At 43.0% G+C, this 24,576-nt stretch overlaps 1 protein-coding gene across 1 annotated transcript in view; it reads left to right on the top strand.

Moving 5' to 3' along the window:
• The window catches only part of CAMTA1 (calmodulin binding transcription activator 1), a 769,191-nt gene that overhangs the window by 405,621 nt on the left and 338,994 nt on the right, over positions 1-24,576 (top strand). Inside the window, exon 4 of the mRNA XM_044996562.1 lies at positions 21,982-22,053. Coding sequence (XP_044852497.1) covers positions 21,982-22,053 — 72 coding nt within the window. The remainder of the gene's footprint in view (positions 1-21,981; positions 22,054-24,576) is intronic.

Genomic DNA, 24,576 nt, shown 5'->3' with positions numbered 1-24,576 from the left:
AGATTTTAGTTTTTAAAATATCCACAAATGTAATGCAGTGGGGAGAAGGATTTCAAAGCTTGTCCAGCCCTATCTTGAATTTCTGGTTCTCTTGCTTTTCCATTTTCATCCTCAAGGTGTTCTTGTTAAAGAAGAGCACCTCAGCACTAACATATATATCTTTTAATAAGACACAATAACATTAAGTAGCTCAGCATAAAAAAAATCCACAGACACTTTGATATTTTTCCAGTTTTCAGCACGTTGGTAACATAATCTGTGAAATGCATTTAAAACGGGCAAGTCTATGTGTAGAAATAGCTGTGTCTATTGGAAGACAGCCTTTTAAGTCAATTGAACATTCATTAGTAAGATGTGGTGGGCTCTACAAGTGTCTGACTCGTAGGGAACAGCATACCGCCGGCATAGACAGAAGCTAGCTGTAACTGAGCCTCTCTAAAGACATATACAAGTTTCACATCCAACAGGGACTCTACAGTGTTCTTCCTCTAACTGTGGACAGGGGATTCTGAGTGTGAAGACAATGGCATCGTTTCTGCAAATTGTCAGGAGTTTAACCAATCTTTGAGCTAGATTAAGCTGCTTGCACAGAAGGCATTGACAAAATGATAGCTCCGCACACCCCTGTGTTATGGCAAAGAGTTTAGTATAGGAGAGGAAGGGTGAGACCTTGATTTTTGCATATTCAGACTCCTGAATTTCTGCTCCACCAGCAATCTCTGTTTCTGGCATGATATGGAGACTGCTGGCTTGTTCAGAGAATGGAGACGTGCCAGCTTTAACCCCGAATACTTCCCAGCTGTTAGCACACAAATTCATTGAATCTTCTTCTTTGGTTTCTCTTCCTCAGCAGCTATTAGGAGCATAAACCCCAAGTCCTTTCACCACCCTTCAGATGGGGAGAGCTGCAGAAAACTAGTCTGTACTGACAGCCCTTTGGCCAGCAAAGTGTAACAGTCACAAGGAGGCAGTGTCTTAGCTAGCTGGGTCATTAGCACAGAGAGGAGTCTCCTGAGTTGACAGAAGTTTCAGGACAAAATCCTACATTTCTTGCACACCCAAAATTCCCAGCTAAGTCCATGAGAAATAATGGCAAGAGAAGTAATATCAGTCCTTCTTATTTGTAGTTATAATGGTGCCTCTGTAGGGTAATGGATAGGCTCCTTAGGCTCAGGTAGCTGATGGTTACGGGATTAACTTCTCAGCACCTTTGAAACATTCATTAGTTTATTCTAATTACATCCTTTGTGTCTCATCACAGCTCTGCACTCTTCTGGCTTGTTTGCCTGACCTCCACCCTTAACACAACCGCTTCTGAGAGAGGACCCCCCTGCTGGGGGCTTTTGTCAAAGCGTTCATGCACACTTTGGGCTAACTTTGATAGTGTAGCATTACAAAGTAGAGAGATGGGATGGCCATCCTGAGTACAATCCCACCTGGGACCCTGGGTACTTACTCAGGTGCCTACTACTGGTGCCAGGGTGGCTACACTTCTCTTTTTAATGCACTAGCTCAATCAAAGCTAGCACGTGTGCATCTACCTGGGGTGGAAATTACACCTCCAGCTCAATGTGCAGGTATAGCCCGGGGTCTCTGAGTGGGGCTAGGGCTCCAGACAGCCGTCACCACTTCTCCTTACAGAGTCTGTTCTCTTTGGGGGACTCCGTGAGCAATTCCCCAAGCAGCAGCCTAAGACTTGCATTAAAAACAAGATTTATTGAAAATAGAGAGAAAGTGGTTGTAAAATAAAAGAAGCAATTTGGGTAACACATCTAAATGTAAACTTCTCATAAGCTAGAGAAAGCCCCCTCAGCTTATTTACAGGATAATAAAAGGAAATGTTACATTTGACTCACTTTTGTCAAAGATCTGTTGTCAGTAACCCATCTCCCGCCTCTGCTTTCCCAGAACACACACTCTGAGAACTTGGTTCTCAAGTCCCAGGTCCAGATCCAGTGCTTCCATATGCCTGGCATATAAGAATGGCCATATTGGGTCAGAACAACGGTCCATCTAGCCCAGTGTCCTGACTTCCAACAGTGGCCAATGCCTGATGTTTCAGAGGGAATGAACAGAACAGGTAATCATCAAGTGATCCATCCCCTGTTGCCCATTCCTGTACCCGAGTGTTTACTCACTCATTCTGGTATATCATCATGCTAGATAGCCCCTTTCACCATAGTTCTTTGTAGATAGATCCACAATGGGTGTTTGTAAACATTTTGGATCCTCAGGATGATTGTCATCTGGAGGAAGGTCTTTAGAAATGCTAATTAACTTCCTTAATTTCCTCGCCAAGCGGACAGTTTCTGGCCTGCCAGACGTCCATTGAGCATATCTGTCTGCATTTAGAAATGCAGCTTATGGACTTTCATAACTCATTCTTAACATCGTTCTATTCCATATTAATTATCTTCCTCTTGTGTGTCATCTCCATTACTGGAGGTTTGCAGCCAAAGTAGCCCATTCTGTACTATGCTCTATTAATCTCTTTGTGCCTGTATAGTCCCTTTTGATCCACCCAAAATACCGCAGCCTCCATCCAAGATCTTCTTTTTCTACCTTCTGTTCTTCTGCCGTTATCTTTCCCTTCCAGCGCCCATAAACTTGCATCACCCACTGAGCACATCAAGCCATGCAGGGCACCAGTTGGTATTGAGGGCCAGTCAGGTGTCATAGCAGTTGAGGAATACTATGTCAGGTAATCGTGGAATAATTTGGGGGCTAATACGGCACAAGGGCCCCAGGAATCAAATGGAGCGAGTTTTTACAGACTGGAACCCTAACTTTTAGCTGAAGGCTTAACCCACAAGGCAGCAGGGATTTTAACTCATTGACAAATACAGACCCTCTGTCACAATTATCTGTTTTACAGAGGGGAGGAGGGACATATAGGTGAGGCAGGGATTAGCACAGGGTCACACTTAGTCCACTAGACCAAACTGTTCCCTGTTTGTGACAAGCTTTTTCCCTTTCTCCATCCCTGTTTGTATGGGGACGGGGGGGGGGGGATGTCTTCCTCTGCTTTCACACCCTTTGGGATGAGATGGGATCAGCTTCCGCACTGTGAGGGGAGAGGACAAGGGTGGTGGCTGAGCGAGGGCTACACAGAGACCCTGGACTTTCCTCAGTCATAGAAACACTGATCTTTTCAGACCTGAGGGAAGTAGTCTGCTGAATTGCTCACCCAGTGTGGTGCATGGTCTGTTGCCCAAAATGCTTTTGTGGTTTGTGTGATGTTCTTGCCTCTCACATACACACATCCTATTGTGCCTATTTTTTGCCAGTTCCTTGGGAGAATGAATTTTTGTCTGTGATGTAACTTGTGCCGAGGTGAGACGTGCATGTTGAGTGGTGACTATAGACCATTCTGGGCAGGACAGGAGGTGTCCCTGCTGAGCTGGTGTAGCTCTCTGGAAGTAGGAATCAGTCCCCTTTTCCCTTGATGCATCAGGCTGCAAGGGGGAGAAGAATGCTTTCCTTGTCTTTACTGGAGTCAAAGAAGCATTTTTCCAACTCTGAACACAGAAAGAGGCAACTGAGAGGATTCCATTTAGCATTTCCCTTTAAAGACAAATTGCTGCCTGTTCTTGCGTTGAATTCTCATCCGGAAGGCGACAAACTTCACATTTTCATATTTGTATCTGTTTTCAGAACAGAAATCAATAAGCTGTTGAAGTGGCTTTTCCCTTCAGGTGGGTCAGAAATGTGGCTCCTTTCCTTCTAAAGATTTTGTAAACTTAAAAGAAAATAATGAAAAAAATGTTCCTCTCTGTCCAGCCCATTAATTCTGCATGCTCAGGACAGAATTAACCTTGGCAAGCCTTCTAGAGGAGAGAGTAATTCTAACCTTAAAAATCTGCTGATTAAAGCTGGTTTCAGGAATTCGATTTCACTTAATGCCTTGGCTGAGAGCCCAGCCCAGCATTAACATAGCCACAGACACACAGGCTTTGGCGTTTTTTACCTCTCCAATAAAAAAAAGGCCAATGAAACCCCTTTTGCATGTTTTAAGCAAGAATTCATTTTAAGGACTCCTTTAACTAAGTGGATTGAGTATGTCATGGTTACCTAGCTCCTAAGGACAGCAGGGGATGTAATTCTGGCCTCCACACAGCTAATTATATTTAGAAATGGTGGTAAATTTACGCCACTGATCTCATTTTAGTCAGACACATGGCAAGCAGGTTTGGGGAATAGGAGATTGTGGGAGCTTGGCAAAGAGAAAGCATCAGATTCCCTATGAGGGAATCGAGAGAGGCCAGAAAAGGTGAGTTTGCACAGGTGCGATAGTATGGCTGCTGTTGCATAGCTGGTTAATGTGAAGAGATGCACTGGCTGCTGTATGGGCCTTGTGGTTAATTAGCTTGGGTTCCTCAGTTCAGCAGATTGGTTTTTATAGGTAAATAAGCACAGGCCTCCCAGAAGAGGAGCCGTTCAAGAAAATAATTTTGAAAATAGGTATTCCCTGCATCCCTCTCATAGCCCACTGCAGCTCATCCAATCCTAGCCGAGTTGTCTGTGCTGCCCATTCTTCTCTGGCTCATGTCCCGCGATCAGTATTCATGTTCCAGCATCTACAGTCTGACATTCATCTGGAACGCAGCTAGAGCCTTGGCTGCACAGCACTCAGAGACAGGGCCACAACGCGTCCAAGGAGGAGTCCACGCAGCAAAAGAAGGGTGTGAAACCTCCCCCCATACACACATCACACACACCCCACACACACTCTCACTCTTTTAGATAGAAACAAGGGACAAATATTAAGTAAACCTTCTTCCTGCCCTTGTTCCCAAGGGCACTTGCCACACCTAGGCACCTGTGTTTAACCACATTGATTTTTAATGTAAACGCTGGAGAGACGAGCAGTCATAGGTTCTTAGGCTGGGTCCAGTACTGATCTCTCACTTTGCTTGCTGGCTGGAATGGAAACTGAGTGTAGCTGGCTTAACTTTATGGGCACCAGATCATCAAAAAAGCTTTGACATATTCTGTGCAGTGAGCCAAACTGAGTCTGGGAATCCAGGATTCTCCCGCCTGGATAGCGTCTGAACGCTGGGGAGGTATGTGCGCTATGAAAGAACACAAAACAACAGCCTGCCACTTAGGAGCCCAGCACAAATATCACCGGGATTCCTTTAGCCGTAGGGCTACAATGCAGCCATGTGCAAAAGCAGCAAGGAGCAAAGGGTTCTGATCTCCTCCCAGCTCCACTGCTTTCCCTGGAATTCTATCCAGTCACTGCTTTCCAGTGCTCTGTGGCATAAATTCCCCTCTTCTGGGCCTGCCCTTCTACCCTGCATACCCCTATAGAGAGGGCAGGCAACTGTGGCGCTTCACCCTTTCCTTGGCATAGAAACCCCATTGCACTCTGGTTTTAGCAAAATGCTCCATTCCCAAAAAGCCCTGTTAGCAAAACTCTTCCATAAAGTTGCAGTAAGTGGAACACAGAGCACACAGTCTGCGAAAGTGTCCTTTGCTGTCTGATTGGCCTCTGGAACAGTGACAGCACTAGGAAAGGCTGGAGTTTGCAGTTCTGTTGCTATGACCCATTGTTTTAAGTAAGGATTGGGTTGGGTTCATTGTTGCCCTTAAGGAAGACTGTCAAAGATCATAATTAAATCTCTCTGTCATTCATGTGTATGATCTGTCCTCCTCCAATTGCTTTCTGGCTCTAACAACAAGCCTCAACCCTGACAGGTAGGACCCAGCGTGGATGAGGTAAAGAGGAGTTTAGACTTCATCACCCATTCATCACTCATGTAGTCCTTGGAGTCTGTGCTGAGACTGGGGCAGGGGAGGGGGACGTTAGTGACAGGTTGGTCTTTTTGTGCTGTGGCTGCCTGTGCTCGAAGAACTGGTCTGGGGCCAACAGCACGTTTAACATAGGCTATTGAGCACCCGTCCAATGGGAGCAGCTTTGAGTTACTACATCCTGGCCAGATCTGGACAAGTGACCGGTAGTTAGAGGCCAAGTCTTTCACAAAATTCTGATTTTATTCTGATGGGTTCACAAGGAATTTATGAAGCTCTGGAGTGAAAACGAGGTGAAACAGGGTAAGATTCACTAATGAAACTGTTATGTTTGCTTCCCAAAGGTGCTTACTGCAGCCTGGAATCAGCTCAGAGAAGGACTTTCCCAGTCCTTTGCAAATATTATTCATCTTTGTACAAAGAGCAGTTTTACCAAGCGGTTGTGGAAGGAGTCCTGTGCTCTTTGGGTGCCTTTGCAGTGCCCTGGTAATCGTTGCCTGATCTCACTGCATGGCAGCATGCCCAGAAGAACAAACTGTGTGACAAATGGGCAGGGAATTTCAGAAATGCTACAGATGCATAATCCTGTTACAAATGCAACAATATGAAAAGCCACTAATCGTGTTAGGATTCAAACAGCACAAGCATGATGGCTTTAGTCCCAGTCCCAGTTGGGGGACACTGCTATAGTCTCCATTTGCCACAAGGTGCCTGGTACTTGCAACAGCAATCACATTTCATGGGGAGAAGCTGCCTCTCGCATTGAGTGACACACACAGTTCTTAGCTCTGGCCTCAGTCGCTGGCGATTATTTCATTTAAACCTACCTGTTCTGGGTGTAAGGTCTTCTGCGATCCCTGCAAGGGATTCTGCGATCCCTGCAAGGAGTCAGCACGTCTGTCTGGCACAGGAGGGCTGGGTGTAGCTCTCTCTAGAGCCTGTACGGGGGTGAGCTCAAGGAGGCCATTTTGTCGGGTCCATACACTGCCCCTGTTGTTGTAGGAAGCAAGGCCCCTATTTTGTTCAATAAGAACCTGGATAGAGAAAGACACTGACAGTTGCAGTACATTGCGTTATGCCTTCCCTGTAGGAGGCCAGGACATCCCAGAGAGACCTAAAGAATCTGTGTTATCCTGACTGGAGTCTGTCTCTGGTAGATTGGGGTGGGGGTGTCGCTGAATCTGAAGCAGACTTCTCAACTGGCAAACAGGCAGAATGTCTTCCATCCCCACCTGAGGTGTTTTCCTGTACGCTTCCAGTTCTTTTCCTGAAACGGATGCCCTTGGACTGGGATAACAGCAACTGCTGGGAGACAGGGAGGGAGAATGCCTGAGCTGCATGAGAAAGGATCAAGGAAAAGACATTTCTCACCTTTTGGGGTTGCCTGTCCCAGTCTCGCATTGCACTAGCACCTTCTCTCTTAAGTCAGGTGAACTCCTGGTCTCTGATTTATGATGAGAACTACTGTTATCTGTATTCTGACAGTGACCGCAATTTGCTAAGCACTGTCTATACATGGACACGAAGGCTGATCGTACGTATGTTTTTATTATTAAGATCTGCACATACAACATACAACAAATGTGCCAATATCTTCACCAGCCTCCTTGCTGGACAAGTTGTGATTCTTGGTGGTGGTTCTTTAATATCCTTTGAAGCTGGGATGTTTGAGAAGCTGCCCCAAAGAAGAGTCAGCACATGTGTGAATAATTAACTCCTCTTCAGGGAGTGCAGTATTTCTGTGCAATCACATGAGTCAAGCTACATTGTTAGTGTTGGTAAAACAGAAAGCAACAAAGAAAAGGCTGATTAAAATATTAACTACGGTAAGCGAGGGACTTTCAGGCCTCCTTATGTAAGGAAATATGCTTTCTGTGCACTGTTTTTCAGTTTTAAAAAGTCCCAGTTGGTCAGAGTTCTCACTTTCACCTTGTAAGTAGGTTAGAGATTGGTGCCAAGGAATATTTTCCCTTTGACAAGATGCAAACTTCCTAGGCGTTTGGTCCTGGAGGAAGGAACTTTTCATTTAGGAGTTGAAGGAGCTGGCAGTAAATACACTGTTCTTGGGTGCACCCTTTGCCCACTGTTTATTATTAAATCACATTAATTACATTAGTGCCTAAAGCCCAGCCAAGAACAGGGCCCCATTGTGTTAGGTGCTGTGGACACAGCGGGGCAGTCTGTCCTTGCCGGAAGAGTGTCCAGTCGCAAGAGACCAGACAGACACAGAGTGGGAAGGGCTGGAACACACCAGCAGGGGCCTGCGTGATGGCAGCAAATGGCATGGCAGTGTCTGGATTTAGTGGTTTGTTTCTTTGGGGGGTTACTTAGGAGGGGATCAGCTACATGGAAAGACCAGGGAAGGGAGGGGCAGGGTTGAGGGGGACGGGGCAGGGGAGAAGAGAGTAAGGGCGCAGGTGTGGAGAGACACAGAGGTGAAGAGACCCAGGGGAGCGGGTTGGAGAAACGGACAATCAGCACAGGGCAGAGAAAGTCCAGTTAAACTGCAGGACGGTCTCTGAATGCCCAGTGGTCCCTGCTCTGGCTGGTTCTGGTCGTACCAGCTGGGGCTCCTGCTGGCTCCTCTCTGCAGTTCCCCCCCAGTGCTACGTGGTGGGGTACCACCAGAGGTGGGTGGTGAGGTCTTTCCTACACTGTTCTGGGTCCAGGCAGGTGCGGGGAGGAGGGAGACGTGGCTGGGCCCCAATTTACCGCTTCCCTCCAGGGCAGATCCTGCTCTGGCTACTTCTAGTCATACTCCGTCTCCTCCTCGGTGTTGTGTCTCTGCAACGCACATGGGACATCAGTTCCAAGAACTTTTACCATAGAAGGAATTAGAATACTCTGACCTGCTCGACACAGCATTCTAATCAACAGTAACATCTCCTACAGTTCATTTCTGTGAAGAATTTTTATATTTCAGGAAATATGAACAGGAAAAACTTTCATTGCCATTAAATATCCCTTTTAACTTTCAGCTATTAGTAACTTTTCCAATAAAAGAAAATCCTTTGGTCTGAAATCTCACCTGGTTTGTCTCAGCCTATCAGCGCATTTAATTTTTTTTGACTATTGAAAACTGCTCAGAATTAATAACATGCCTTTTTAAAATGTGTAGCTTGCCCTTACAGGGGAATGGACTTTTAAAGGTTTTAGTTGGCTTACAACAATGGAAGTAATAAAAAATTTGCAAATGCTGCACACACTGGCTAAAATTCACCCCAAAGCAAAGAGCAGCAGATTCCACTTAAGTCTTCATAAGTGATTGGCTCTCTACAGAGGGGCAAATTTAACCAGTGTGCAAAGTGATATTTCTATATGCTTCCTATTGGAGGCAGTGCACGTTAACCCATATTTTCTGGCTGATACTATTTAACCTTTTAGCTACTGCTGAGAGATGTTGTCCTTTCATGACCTATCATTTGCCATCCTGGAAATCCATAACAAACCAATGCAAGGGTCCCTGGCTTTATAAAACTCTGTTAGCTCTAAATAAACTATTTCAGTATTTAAATTTTTTTAAATTATATTCAGTCTAGAATTTGCTGTTGTCCAGAAAAAAAAACTTGTAAGGCGACATACAGATGAAGAGAGAATCCCTTTCCCTCCTTTGTATCCATGCAACGCTTGTCTTTCAGACAGAAGCCTTGTTTAAGTGGGGAAAATTTCTCTGATTATTCACACTTACAACTTTATGTGAAGGGCACATAGGTTAGTCACTCACTCACTCACTGTTTTCTTCACCCTTTTTGTCATATTATTTATCGGGTACCCTCAAAGTCTCTCAGGTCAGTGCTATATCATTCAAGAAACAGTTACTGAAAGACTCTATAGTGCCACCTTCTGTCCAGATGTATGCAAAGAGAGCCAGCGTTTCATGAAAAATGACTGAAAACCAATTTTTCAGCTTTGTTTCAGTAAATAGGGAGACACTGCCATTTCCTTATCTTTAATTCACTGTGATAAACTAATCATAATCAATTTGTTTAGTGTTAATGTGGCTATCATAAAAATAACTAAAAGTTATTGCTTCCATTGGATTGAAACTAACTTGGGACATCCACTCACACAGGGTCCAGAGGCTAAAAGTGGAGAAAGCACACATGACACCATTCAGATTTACAAACTGACATTACCTTCAGGGGGCAGATCTAAAAAGTAGCCCTTCCAAAACTCCAAAGCAAGAAGAAAGGGATAAAGAGTGGGATTGACCACAAGTTAAAAAGTGGAAATCCACGTAGTGTTAATAGTACTTCTGTCCTCCTAATTGAGCAGAGTTTGTATAGTTTCCTTGTGATATTTCTGTACTGCTAGAACCAGGGAGTGATCGGGCCATATACCAATAATTCTTAGACCATATGATTTGTGACACAGGACAGCTGTTCTACAGTGGACACAAATGCCATCCATGGATAGTTCAGTGCTTGGAGTGGAAAATACAGTAGAGAGATATAAATACACAGCATATGAAAAGATGGGAGCTGCCTTACCAAGTGGGGGTATCTCTCTGCTGTATTTTTCACTCCATGCATCTGATGAAGTGGGCTTTAGCCCACGAAAGCTTATGCCCAAATAAATTTGTTAGTCTCTAAGGTGCCACAAGGACTCCTTGTCGTTTTTGCTGATACAGACTAACATGGCTACCACTCTGAAACCTATCTAGAGGATAGTTCATCTTTGTTGAATTGGTTCTGCATTTGCTTTGGTATTTTTATTAGTATTAAATTTTCTCATACTGTTTCCTGATCCTGGAAATTCTTGGTTTTTGTGTTATTCCATTTAAAGGAGTCTGAAATTCTATAGGGAATTTCAGTAATCATTCATACTGACCCATGTGGTTCTTCATGTATTTTTCATGTAGTAAATACCAAGCTACTCCTTCAAAGCCATTCTCCTGTCAACATACAGTAAAGAGCTTGAGAACTGGCACCTTTTTCCTTAAGCATCCAATGCTTCTCTCTCTCTCTTTGCAAGAGAGCAGCCAAGGAGGGAATGTCTGGCTCAGGAGTCACGGGAATCTAATATATTTTCTAATACCCCACCTGTTGCCAGGAGATCTGAACACCGATGCCGTCTACTCTGGGAAGCCTGGTTTTATGGCATCCCTTCACAAAAGCTCCTTTGCAGGAGAGTGTAGAGATCTAGTCGGGAGAGGGCAGAGCTGGGGTGACAACTGTCTGCTGGATTTTCCCAACACTCTCCTCCCCCAAAAACAATTTGGTGGACTAACCCAAGCAAGCTGCTTGAAGGCATTGCCTCAAGCAGATCTGCAGTTACTGTTGGTTGAGGGCACTGCACGCCAGGGCTCTTGCATGCAAATCTGGACTATGATGGAACAATTCCAAGGAAACCACACAACTTTCCACATACACACACCCTGTCTGGGAATAGAAGTTGCCAGTTAAAAATGCCTTTCATTGTTTTATTTTCTCAGCTTGTTCTGGACTAAAATTCATGACATGTCTGACTCACACTGTAAATCCAAATTTACCATGTTATCAATTTTTTAGCTATTATTTCATTTTATGGTGGTTAATTTATTAACCTTGGAAATCCCCAGAAACAATAAAGCTTAAGATATCCTGGCTTTTATATTTATATCTTAAACATGATTTTTATACTTTTTTATCTGAAAATTCATTTAATGTTTATTGCAGTCTTCACTCATGTTGTCTTTATTCTAGCAATTGGATTTATTAAGATTTGTTTCTTCTGCTACAGCACATTCTCCTGCAGCTGTGTTAATTCTGAAACACAAAGGTATGATGTCACTGAGAAAGAGAGCTACCCTGCTGCCTGTGCCATCCCATAGCTCTGTGAGGCAGGAAGGCCTGTAAGCCAAAGGAGCTTGTTCACTTCCAAACCACCCAAGTTAAAATAGCCAGGTTGACAACTGCATCTCGAGATTGGGTCTCATGTCACACCCTTTGTGAGAGAATCAATTGCATGTTTTATGTATTTTGTAAGGCACCTTCACATTTACTTTTCTATACAACATTTGAATTTTCTTAACACTCTGCTCAGATTTTGATAAGCAGGTTTATTGGGTGTGAGATACTTGTGCATCTTTAATTATGCAGACCAAGCGGTAATGGCACACCTAAAACCTTACACAGAGAAGTATGGGAACGGGGCACTCTTCATATCCACAAGCTAAACAAAACGCATGCTAAAGGAGTCCCAATAGTCACTGCATCTTTGTTCTGTACTGATTTGTGTGCGCTAATCACAAAGCATGACTATGATAGCACAGTAAATCAGTGTAACTATACTGATTTACGCCAGGCGAGAAGCTGGCTTTCTGTGACCCACTGCTCAGTATTTTGGGATTCTCTAATGAAGAATCAGGTGTTGGAATTTCTCTCTCTCTCTCTCAGCAATACTTTGTAGATATCTTTGTAGATACCTTTCATCTAAGGATCTCAAAATGCTTTACAAATGTTAATGAATGTCACCTCATAACACTTAGGTGACGGAGGTGTTTCACCTGCTGAATAACCCATAGTACTTCTAGCAGCACATAGATGTTCCTTGAAGAGCTCCATTTCAAGTAGTGACCCAACCCTGCTTCTGAGATCTAGTGGGATCACAGCGTGGGGACAACATTGCATCACACAGAGAGACTCTCACAACATGAGTATTACCTTAAATTCCTCAAGTGGGTTTTTCGGAGCTGCACACTTTTCTTATAACAAATTGCATATTGTTTTAGATTATATCAATGAATCCCATGAGGAATTTGCAAAATAATTGTCTGGTTAAGGAGATTCAGAAGAGAATGAGGAGATAAGCAGAACAGTAAGCCTGAACACTGCCAAACCATGCTCTTTTAACCTGGGAACTCATGCTATCTAAGCATCTTAGAGCCCACTTAGAAGGAAATACTATGGTTCAGGAAATTTCTAATATAAGTCATAAGCAACTTCATTTTAAGTTATAGGGATGTATTTTCTTCTGCCAGTTTCTGTGCTGTTTTCGGAACGATTTAAGATTATCTATTAAATATAACCTAGATTCTGGTGTGTTGATCAATGAACGGACTAATATTCAGAATCCCTCTGATCACTGAGCACCTAAGGCTAAATCAAACTGGAATCCATTTAGTTAAAATTAATTTTAAAGCAATTCACTACTTAATGAATTCTATAGCCTCATCTTTTGGTGGAGGAATGGGATTTTAATTGGTTTGTCTAATCTCAGGTTAATATTAACCAATTTTTTTGACTAAGCAGGTACCACGTGTGATAATTTAAGCCCTCTGTCTATAATGAAGGCAGTGACAGAACAAAGGTTGGCTTTCTGTATGTGGAATTGCTCCATGACCTTTGCTACTAACCTAATGCCACTGAAAAATAAATGCCACCTGTGATACTTCAGCTTAAATGTAGAGGTTTTTCTTTTGTGAAGTCTTTCTGTTTACATCCTTCATTTGGCTTCAGCTACATGAAAATAGAAGCTAAACCCATAAATATTTCCAGCCTTTGCATTTCTGCAAAATACAACAGACGGGGGAATAAGCTATGAATCCATTGTGGAGGTCTCACTTCTGACCTTGTGATCAGGGACAAGGCATTTCAACTGCTAGTTGGGGATCTGAGAGCAGGGTCATAATCTCTCTGGCCAGAATTGGAGCTACAGTGCCTTAATCTATAGCAACTTGTAAAAGAAGAAACATGGTGCTCCGTGTGTTATCTTTCCCAAATATTCCACCAGTATCCACCTAATGAAAGTTAAGAAACTTCCCACATAGGGCATCCAGAGACCGTACCATGTTTAAGGAGCAATTCTTTGAAGTTACCTGATGCTGACAGTGCAGTTTAGCTATTGTGATAATTGGCAATTTAGAAATACCAGAGATTATGTATCTAGTGGGAGGCAAAGTAGTCTTATTCACCACTTACTTGGTATCTACTATTCACTGATTTCACATACACAGATTTATCCCTAGAAAAAGACCTGCCACTGATATATTGCAATAATGAAGCATTTGAATCTTTAAGATGAAGCATTACTACAAAGCAGATCCTGAGCATTACAAAGAGCAGCTCCATCCCAAATGGAAAGTGCAGGAGAGACTGCCTTCCTTACATAAGAGCAAATTGTTTTGTGCATTGTGCTACTGCAATACATGCTCCTTGTTATGGGACAGGAATGGAGTTTGGAGCCAGCAAGGGGCACATCAGGCCTGGTGCCAGCCCATCCACAGGTAAGCAAAGCCTGGGCCAAATTAGCATGTTTGGTCATGTCAGGTCTGGGCCAGATTAGTATCAGTAGCATGCAGGGCCTGGGCTCAGTTAGCAGACACTCAGGGCCAAGTTAGTGCTAGTGGGTGGTGGCCTTGGCCTAGTTCACATGAGCAATCTTTGGAGCCTGTGCCTGGCTGAGTCGGTGAGTGCTTGGCAACCCTTTACCACTGGCAGGTACACAAGGCCTAAGCCAGGTTAGTGTCAGTGAGCATGTGGTGCTTGGGCCTGGTTGGAGTTAGTGGGTCCTGGACTGGAATAATGTCAACAGTGGGGGGTGGGGGCTGTCACTTAGTTAATCCTAGGGAGCGGATGCTAGTTCCCAATAGCAGGGCCTGTGTCTGGTTCGTATCAGCTGGCACACAAGGCGTGGCCTAGGTATGGAGGCGGGCCTCAGTCAGTGTTGGTGGGCACTCAGAGTATGTGAACACTGTAATTAAAAGCCTGCGGCTGGCCTTTGTCAGCAGACTTGGACTCATGGGGGTTGGGCGGGGCTGTTTAATTGTGGTATAGACATTCGGACTTGGGCAGGAGCCCGGGCTCTGGGACCCCATGAGTGGGAAGGGTCCCAGAGCTCAGGCTCCAGCCTGAGCCCAGATGTCTACACCACAATTAAACTGCCCCATAGGCCGAGCTCCCGAACCCAAGTCAGTTGACACAGGCCAGCCACAGGTGTTTAATTGCAGTGTAGACAAACCCTTAGAGCCCACGTAGCATTGATCAGCATCCTTGTGTCAGTGGGCCCGTGGGGCCTGGATTTGGTGCACATAAGGTTATGACAGCACTATAAGGGGTCTGAATAAATTGTTTGCATTGCCACTGTAGAGTTATACCAATTTCTAATTCTGATATCATAGAAAGGCTTCTCAAGAAATATTGATTGTTAAATGATTGCCTGGAAACTTTTTGGAACACCTCAGTTTTTTCCCCACCTGATAGGCTACCTCCTGAAATGAGAAGACCAGTTCTAAGTCAGCATAATGGTACCTTAAAAACCCTTTAATACAACATGAGCCTGCAATGCATCCCAGAATCTCTGCTGGAGATTATCCTAAATAAACAGGATCTGTTTCTCTCCCATTCTTAATGGTGGGATTAAAATACTAAAATGTTTAGCTTTTCTTTGGATTATTTTTTTAGGGTTGGGTTGGGTTAGGTTTGTTTTTTGGGGGATTTGTTCATTTCTCATTTTTTGTCAAATTTACCCTTGACATATTTGAAAAGCTGGTTAATCTTCAGCATTTGTATTTTTAAAATAACTATATGGTGGAAACTAGCAGCCCATAAAATCCTTTTTAATTCAAGTTGACCTTGTGAGTGATTATCTTGCACAGGAGAAACAACAGCCAGCCTCTTAGTACATTCAGTGATAAGCATGCGTTTTTAATGCACACCTGAATCTGGCTTTTCCTTCACACTAATCATGTTATGGGGCATGCTAATGATGCCACGCCTGGCAATCTTATTGTTTGCAAAGTATTTTCTTAGTTTGTGAAGGTGTGTGATGCTGAAGGATTATAAATCAAGATTTGTGAAACCTTTTGTATTGGGATAAAAGGGTCACAATTCCTGTATTAGAGAGATTATGCAAAGAGAGACTATGTCACGGTGCAGGGTGCTATCCAGGTTTTATTGACATGTAGATTGGAGAACCGGCATTACTCAGGCATAATAGAGTGCTAAGTAAATTATTCAGGGCACCCAAACAAGTGATGATAAAACCTGGATTCCACCCCTCTACGTAACATTAGTAGTTATGCCGTGATATCCATATCTGGGAGAAAAAGGTATTAAAGACAATTTAAACAAGATCTAATGATAGGATTTTGTAATACTCATTTGCTTGTCTTAGTTAATATAAGTTTAAAATATTACTGAGTTTTACCATATTTAGGGACAGTTTTACAGATGGAAGGAAATTTTAAAATCAAGAAAAACAAAGATAACCTGAAAGTTTTCTTTAATAGAAAATAGCTGAGCAACTTCCATGTTACAGCCCCCCCATTTTAAAGCACACTAACCCAACAACAACCCCTTCTCCCAGTTCAGGGACCACTTAGCCCCCACTTTTCACACAGCAGACCCCTGAGAACAGGGCCACCTGAAAACCTTACATCTCCAATGTTCTGGGGCACCTACTTGGACTGTACCCATAGTGCTTGGTATATTTCTTTTGGAGCTGAGTGAAATGCCAGTGGAACTGAATCTAAGCCACAGGAAGAGTATTTATCTTCTTAAAACCAAAGAACATAATTCAGTGTGAACAGAATTCCCATTTTGTCCAGTCTTGCTTTCTAGATTCCCCTGAACCAAGTTCAGGAATGGAAATACCAAAGGAAATGTTTGAGAGAGGCAGTGCTTCTGGGATGAAGCTGCTCAAGCAGGGAACTACCAGTCCCATCTGACTACTGATTTATGATCCTCCAGGGTGGACATGAAGGCACATCCCCTTGCCCAGTCCAAATAGCAGGGAGTGAGCAGAAACTCTGTGGGAAAACCTTGACCCAGGAACTAATCTGGCACTTGGTGAAGTGGTGGTGGTGGTACGGCAAGCCAGGAGCACCAGGGAAGGTGGATGCACAGGGAAACCACCAAGAAACTGTCTATTCTATTTTATTTTATTTTATTCTGTATCAGTTTATATACCATAGTATCTGAGCATCTTGCAGTAGTGCAGTAAGCAACATGACTTCACACTTGTCACATGTTGTTTTTCTCATTCTCTCCCCAAAAGGAGAAGTCTGTGCATTGGAATGTCTTGGTTTTAGGTATGGTTTTATGATGATGATGATGTCGTTATTAAATAAACTATACCTGTTGCTAAGTGTTTAGAGAAGGCAAGCTTAAAGAAATGTGCTTTGCACTTGGAGTGGAAAGGAGTGTGATTTGTGAAGGCCCTGAGTTCCTGAGGGAGTTCATTCCACAGTCTAGGACTGCACCTGGAGAAGGTTCTGTCTCCCACACAGATGAGCTTTACAGTCTTTGTCCTTGACCTGCCAAGATGGACACACGATTCCCAAGGCAAATACACCTCTGTCAAGGCTGCCCTGCAGCACTCTGTGGATCAAACCACAGATGCAGAGTGGAACTGAGCAGCCTTCAGTGGCTGGACACAACAAAAAGGAGACTCTCTCAGCAATTTTGGCTGTTTACCAATGCCTCGCCACTTCCCAGCCTGTGAAGACTAAATGCAGGATTCAGTGGCCCATATGGCTGGGAGAGAGATCTGGGTAGCACTTTAGAAGGAGAAACCTGAAGAGCTGGTGAAGGAGCCTGAAAGAGCGAGAAGAGGCAACTATTAAAAAAGGAATTAAAAATAAGCCCTGTAAAGAAGCTGATAACTTATTCAGTTCTGATATTTATTTCACCATTATAGAGACGATGCAAATGTTCAGTGGGTGAATTTGCTTTATCTTAGTCCTTCAGTTTATGTCATCCAAGTGTTGCTAATATTTACATGGGACTGCTCATTTTAAAATATTTATAACATATAGTTTCTAATAGTTTTAATATTTAAAATGTTTTGGCACTAAAGGGAGATAAGTTTGTTTGCCAAAGCAGTTAAAAGAACCCAAAGTGTAGTAACCAAAATCCAGGCGTCTGCAGCATTTGTGCTCTCTTCTCAGCTATTAAGTATCAGAGGGGTAGCCGTGTTAGTCTGCTTCTCAGCTATTGTCATTCTTTGTAATCTTGCTGCAAAATCCCTCCCTTTAAACATAGCCAATCTATACATATGTATGTAGCTATTATTCATACCTTGACATCTGAACTGTAGCTGGAAGGCAGAAGCCAGAGCTAATTCTGTTGTATAGATCATCTGTCACTGAATACCACATCCCTTCTTCTCCCACCTGGCATGCACTCACATCAGTTCCTTCTCAGGATTTGAGTGCTTTGCTGTTACAGCCTTCTTTTCTCTAACACAACATTGCACAGGGCAGAAATCCTATTTTTCATTAATTGTTAAGAAACTAGGACTAGGATTCATATAGAACAAAGCTATATGCTGGGAGGTCTCATGTTGCAATTGTAGTTAAAGATAGATATTTACATTTTAATAAAAAGACATGAAAATAATTAGGAAACTAGAATAAATTATCACAAGGTAGGTACCCCCAACCCCAGGTGTTAGAATCACTGACTATTATTTCATGGCTTAGTGTCAGATCCATGGCGTTCTCATTTTATGGCAGCATGGCAGGAGCATAGTTCTATGGGTCAATATGATTTCTTTTAGATTTTAGTGAGCCAGTAAGGATTCTTCTAAATTAATCCAGTTTCAGTTCTTCATCTCAACCAAGGATATAAACCAGGATTTATTTGCAAATGAAGAGAGATACCATTCAAGCTCATTATCTCCTTATATCAAATGAATCAATAGACTGAGCTGGGGACTCTTCTTCTCACTGGACAGTGGGGCACACTTTGGGCCCAATCCTACAAGTTGCTGAGTATCCCTCCACTCCCATGACTCCACAGGAGGCACTCAGCAACTGCAGGAGCAAGGCCATGGTTAGCCTGTTATGCTAATTCTACAGAAATTCTAGTTCTCATATTGTGTGTCCCATTGAAGGGCCTTGGGTTTTCCCCAGATGTTAGATGTGTTAAAGAGAGCACTGTAAAGCACTTGGTCTCTTCTTGATGTTCATAAAAACCTTCCTATGTTATTGGCATCAGGCAGAATGAGCTTTATGGTCTTAATGAACAGACTTGCATTTTCTCCACGTGTCAGTGAGATGGGCTAAGCGTCAGGGAAGCTGGAGCTTAGAGACAGGGCAGGGAGTGTTCAACAGTATTTTTCAGTTCAAGATCTGATATTCTCGAACACTGCTGACTTACTCCCCTTTGGTTGGTATATTTATTTCACACTGAAATAAGATCCTGCGTGCCTTTTGTATGCAATTTCAGCACCATCCTTCCCCAAAACACAGCACCACAGAGGTAACTTTGAATATCTGCTGTAAAGAGGAAATTCTTCCTTGCCCTGACATTGCATCAAAGGGATGTTGACAGGCTTTTATTCTCCTATCTTAAAGTTTCTTCTCATTTGATGGGAAATGTTCGCTGGATTCTGAATATCTCATTGTTGGATGACTCCATCCCTGAGTAAATAAAAAGAACAGTCTGAGGGTTAGTATCCCCTATGAAAACAATGTGGTGTGCTCCTCAGCAGTTTCAGCACCATTAAGTAACCAACAGATGCTATTTCTAGAGCTGTGCTGACAGTACTGATGGTGCTCCTGCCCAGATGTAGATGCTTTGATAAGACGGTGTTATGCAGATTGGAAATATTGTCTAATGCTTAGAGCTCCTGCCTTGTAGTCAGGACTCCTGGGTTCCATTCCTGGCTCTGCCCCTAATTCACTGTGTGACCTTGGACAAGTCATTTAATGGCTATGAAAATGACCATTGTCGGCAACTGTTACCTCAGAACCAGTACTGCACACCACTGAATTGTCCATGTAGAAGGAAGAAAATAGTTTCCATCACCCTTACAGAAAATGAGGATCAGCCAAGTTTCAATCTCACTTTTGGGAGTAGTGGTGGAAACCATTTTTTCTCCTTTTATACTAGCAGTAAAACTATTTTCATTACCTGTGTGAGGGGGCTCTTGCTGACAAGAGTTTCCCACTGTAAACTCGGCTAACCTCAATGAGTCAGTTCCTTATATGCTGGGGACTATTAACCCTCAGATATGAGAGTTAATTAGTTAACATTTATCCAGCCCTTGGAAGAAGTAAAGTGGTATATAATGGCTAAGTATTATTCTAGTCAACACAATCTGTAGAATAAAATGCAAAAATTAAAAATTAATTTTAAAAAAGCCACAACCAGGAGAAATTTGATTGCCCCCTCCCCACACCTTTAATTGTAGAAATACTGATACTGCTGAGAGGCACATGACCACTCAAGGGACAATAGCTCATGAAATCTGCAAGCAGGTTGTTCAGTGGTTGCAATCTACCGTTTAAGGAAAACTGTCAGAACAAGACTCTTCTTCTCAGTAGGAGAGAGTGTAATATCATACCCCCTCCCTCTCTCCATTAAAAACCAAAGATGCCAGAAAAGAATATTGCTTTCTTAATAAATACATTTTGGACAGGAATTGTACAGGGATCTTTGAAATTAATTCAGCTTTGGTTGGTTAGTTGGTTTGTACTGGGTTTAGCTCACAACTGACAGCAATGTTAAAAGTTCTAGCATATTGGAAATCTGATTTTCTTGCAACCAAAATCCCTTAGCCTCATTGATTCCCGTTCCCATACAAGTAGGATTCAAATCAACTTCATTAACAAAATGTCATTTTGGCATTTTATATGTAAAATAATGTATTGTGAAATTTTTAAAGCCCATTTGTAAAATCCACTGATTTTTTTCTGTGGGATATGTTACGAAGGAGAGTTTAAAAAAAGAATCATCTTGAAACAAAAGATGGAAAAATACAGACCAAACCAGCTTCTTTGTTGCATGCCTGGAGTCATGGTAATACGGTGCAGTGTTATTTGCTCTGACCTTGTCTAGATGTCTGAGCTTTGAGTAAATACAGTAGCTTATCACTTAAGTGGTTATTAGGAGAATCTAGATAGTTTAATAAGTGGTTTTGAAGGCAATGGTTCCAGCTTTGTGATGCTGATTTAGAAAATCAAGTCATTTGGTTTCAGTAACATATCTGGTAATGTGTGTGCATCTCTGAGGGGTTTCTGTGTAGTGGCAGCCAAAGGAAATGGTCATGTAACATTTTTATTTACTTATTGCTTCACTCAACCCTCCCTAGTGCTTTGGGTGCAAGAACAATGTTCAACATAAGGAACCCTCTCAAGTACACGTAACCAAACCCCTCTCTTCAGCCCAATCTCCACCCGCCAGCCCTATCCAGACCCTGCACGGAGAAGCATGTCTTGCAGCATGACCTGATTAACAAATGTGGACATTGGAAAGCCAATGAAGGCAGGAATTGAGCTCTGGCGCCCAGGATCCTCACCTCACCAATGCTGAAATCCTGGCCCAACTGAAGTCAATGGGATTTTACTATTGAGTTCAATGGGGCCAGGATGTCTCCCAAGAACACCCTCCTGATTCACCCTGGGGACCTGTGACATGAGGCTTTAGAGGGTCCTCTGGGCCATTGTGAATTTAAATGGCATGTTTTGGCCAGCTTATTAATTCCTGACCAATGGAATTTAGAACTGGAACTGACCCCGAGCCCCAGTGAGGTGTTAGTGAGGAGAGCTTGGTGAGGTTTGCATGGGGTTTTTACTCTGCTCTGTTAGTTGTAACTGAACGATGCCGTGCCTTCCCTGGCCTAGCTTCAAATTTCCATTTATTGTAGGAACCTGACTGGAATTCTTTTCACAATTGATTGTTCTCTATATTTTGGGTGAATTCAGTTCTTATGAAGATGAGGCATGAATAACTTTTCTGTGAGCCAGTCAGTGCAGGCGGATGTAGCACAACCTTTTTATAGAGCACTTTGCACCAGCAGGTTGCTTTCGCATCTCCCCCATTTTACAGAGGGGGAACTGAGTCACAGATAGTGGAAGTGACTTGCCCAAGGTTACCCAGCAGGCCAGTGGTAGAATCAGAAATAGAGCCCACGTCTCCTGAATCCCAGGCCAGTGCTCTATCCACTATGCCACACTGCCTCCCTAGTTGCCATCTCATGTTGATTGTTTCTACTTGAAATAATCTGAGAATTCTATGCCACAGGTTCTCAAAGTGTAAAGCAGGGAGAGGTGTAAAAATCTAGTGTGTAAATGTTTATGAAGTACCATTCTAAAGTATAGGTATAATTTGATCTGGTATTCTGTTTTACCAGCAAGATCTATTCAGGTATTGATTTTAGTAAATACCAACATAACATAGCATATAATGTACTGTAGATACCAGGCCAGTCCCTGGAGCAGGCTTACCTTTCTTCTAACCTTTGGTTAGTGTCTGAACAGTGATTTCCTTCAGTAATGCTGTATCTCCTTTTTCTCCCTAGTGCCTATACGGCTGTTATGTCCATTCGTCCATCATCCCCACTTTCCACAGAAGGTGCTACTGGCTTCTTCAGGTAAGGTGACATGAGATTTCTCTCTTACTGTGTTTTGTTTTATAGAGATTTGTATGGCTCTGGCTTTCATTGCCTCTGGCTTTCATTGCCTCTAGAAAGTGATCTATAACTTTCTCTGCTTTTTGTCTGAAAGTGATGTGGATGTCTTCAAATTAATAAGTATCTATTCAGAGCTGTGAGATGATTTTTTTTCTCTTGATAACTGTTCAGCAACATAAAGGTGATAACAGTTTAAACATCCCCTACACACACAGACAGCTAATGAGAGTGAGATTTCTTAGTGTTTCCTGAAATAAGATGATGTTTTGGACATGAAGCTATTCACAGGCAGTGAGGAGCAAAGAATGCTGACTGCTACATGAATATGGGATGTCACAGGAGCGAAAGAAATCCCATGTTGATTATTAGGTTTTTGTTTGAAAATATTTCAGTGCAGAGTATGTGGCAAATCATAGTCCAGGAAAGTGGGGTTCAACCTTTGTCCTAGAACTCCTGTACAGTTTTCAAATATTTCATCTTACTGGTGTATTCTTTAGTAAAGCCCCTTGGAAGTTTCAAACTGAATTCTCATGACATTCTTACAATGTGCTGATATTAGTTTGCTGTTAGAGGGTTTTTTAGAACAGTTGGTCTGTGCATGCTGGTTATTTATGGTAGGCTTGCACATGGGTGCTGGATTGTGTGTGATAGTCAAGGATTGCTGGCCTTCTTCTCCTGGTTCGTTATTGTTGGGTTGTTCAGAAGTGCTAGATGGCACTAATTAATTTTCTTCTTTTTTGTGTGTTGTGTCTTTTAGCAAGTCAGAATCTCAAGCTGCCTTGTAGCAGATTCTCTTCCTTCTCATCCAGTTTTCCCTCCCACAGTTTGCACATAATCTCTGTGCTTTTATAATTGTTTCATTCAGACCTTTGAACTTTATTTCCCCCCTTTAAATTTGCTGACTATAAATAAGTCAATAGAGTCTGGTAACAGCATATGATGAAAAAATATCATTGCAGCCTGAGCCCGTATTCCACCTGCTTCAGACTGAAACCTAATGTAGCACCAGCTAGATCCATGCTACAGGAAAGAGCTATTGAACACTACTGGGTTTCACGGTGCATCAGCTCAACAATAAATAATACATAGTGCAGCATTTCCTATAACTCACAAGGGTTTTGCCTCCTGTAGCTGGAAGGAACTGCAAAGAAGCCGGTGTTACTGTTGCTTAGCTGAAAGGATAGTACTTCTGCTTTGAGATCCACAGACCTTCCGTTCATGTCCTTTCAGGGACAGATACTCACTCACACAGTGCCCTTTAAATATACGTCCTGTGCGTGCAGTAGGATACAGCTGGCACTTGGAAGGAAGGGGAGAAGCCTTTTGTCTGTACGGCTAAAGGAGCCATTATAAGGTCACTGTTCAGTGCTCTGGTCTGAACAAATTGCAAACTAAACTTAGTAAGAGTCCAATGTGCCTTAGGCAGCAGACAGCTGTTTGTTTTATTATTTAACTTCCGTCTCTGCTGGTGTCTGTGTGATGGATGATGTGACACCAGAATCCGATTGAAATTCTAAATTCGGTCACAGCACCAGTGTTTGCATTCACTTCCCCCTGCTGCGCTTCCTTCTGCGGCACTCTGCGTTCCTTGGGTTACTTAGGTGCTCCCTCCCGGCAAAGGAGGGGCACAGTAGCAAGAGAAGCAGCCAGATCTGTCCCTGATGGCTCTCACCAGGGATGCTCTGGGGGTCTGGTGGGGTGGTTCTGTACCTTAGGTTTTCTTCTCAGCCCTTTAACTTATTCATCTCCTCTTCTTTATCTGCTCCTTGGTTGTTGTTCCCGTTTGCCATTCACTGTCTCTTCCCCTTCCCGTAACTCCCAGAAACACAGGGAAATCTGCTGAAAGAAATTGCTATAAAGGGTGAACAAGATAAATGAACGAGAATAAACCTGCAGCTTGAATGTAACAAATGTAAAAAAGACCATTTTCTCTTAATGTCTCTGTGTAGAGGCTTACCTCCCATAGTCCCATATGGTGCTATTGAGCGAAGATATTACAGAGTTTACTCTGTGTTCAGAGGTGCATAGTTGTCAGCCGTGCTGTTACTGGTCTGCACATACCCTGAACCACCGACAGTTCCTGGAATAATTAGCCTCCTCCATGCAGTCATTGACTCTTCCCCATTAGCACTCACCCTTCCCTCCTTCCAAATCAAATCGCCTGCTCTCCCCAAAGCCTGACAATCCCAGAGCTCTTCTCTGTCCCATTGCTCCAAAGGGTTTTTATTTTCCCTGTCTGTCTACACCAGCCCTGTGAACCCAACTCCAGTGCTTCGAGGTACCTAGAGTCTTACCAGCTCACTGGAGTCCATTTCTATTTCATGAGTGTTTCATAGCAACTAAAAAATCTTGGGGAGGAGTCCTTGTCTTCCAGGAGAAATGCACAAATTAGGAACCTGAATACATCCTTTATCCTGTGCATTGTAGACAATGATTCAGAATCCCAAGGACAAAACTCCAGTCCAAGATTTATCTGTGACTTTT

Source organism: Mauremys mutica, chromosome 21 (genome assembly GCF_020497125.1).
Source record: "Mauremys mutica isolate MM-2020 ecotype Southern chromosome 21, ASM2049712v1, whole genome shotgun sequence".
Lineage (NCBI taxonomy): Eukaryota > Metazoa > Chordata > Testudines > Geoemydidae > Mauremys > Mauremys mutica.
The sequence above is the reverse complement of the archived record's forward strand: the minus strand, read 5'-3'. Positions and strand labels throughout refer to the sequence as shown.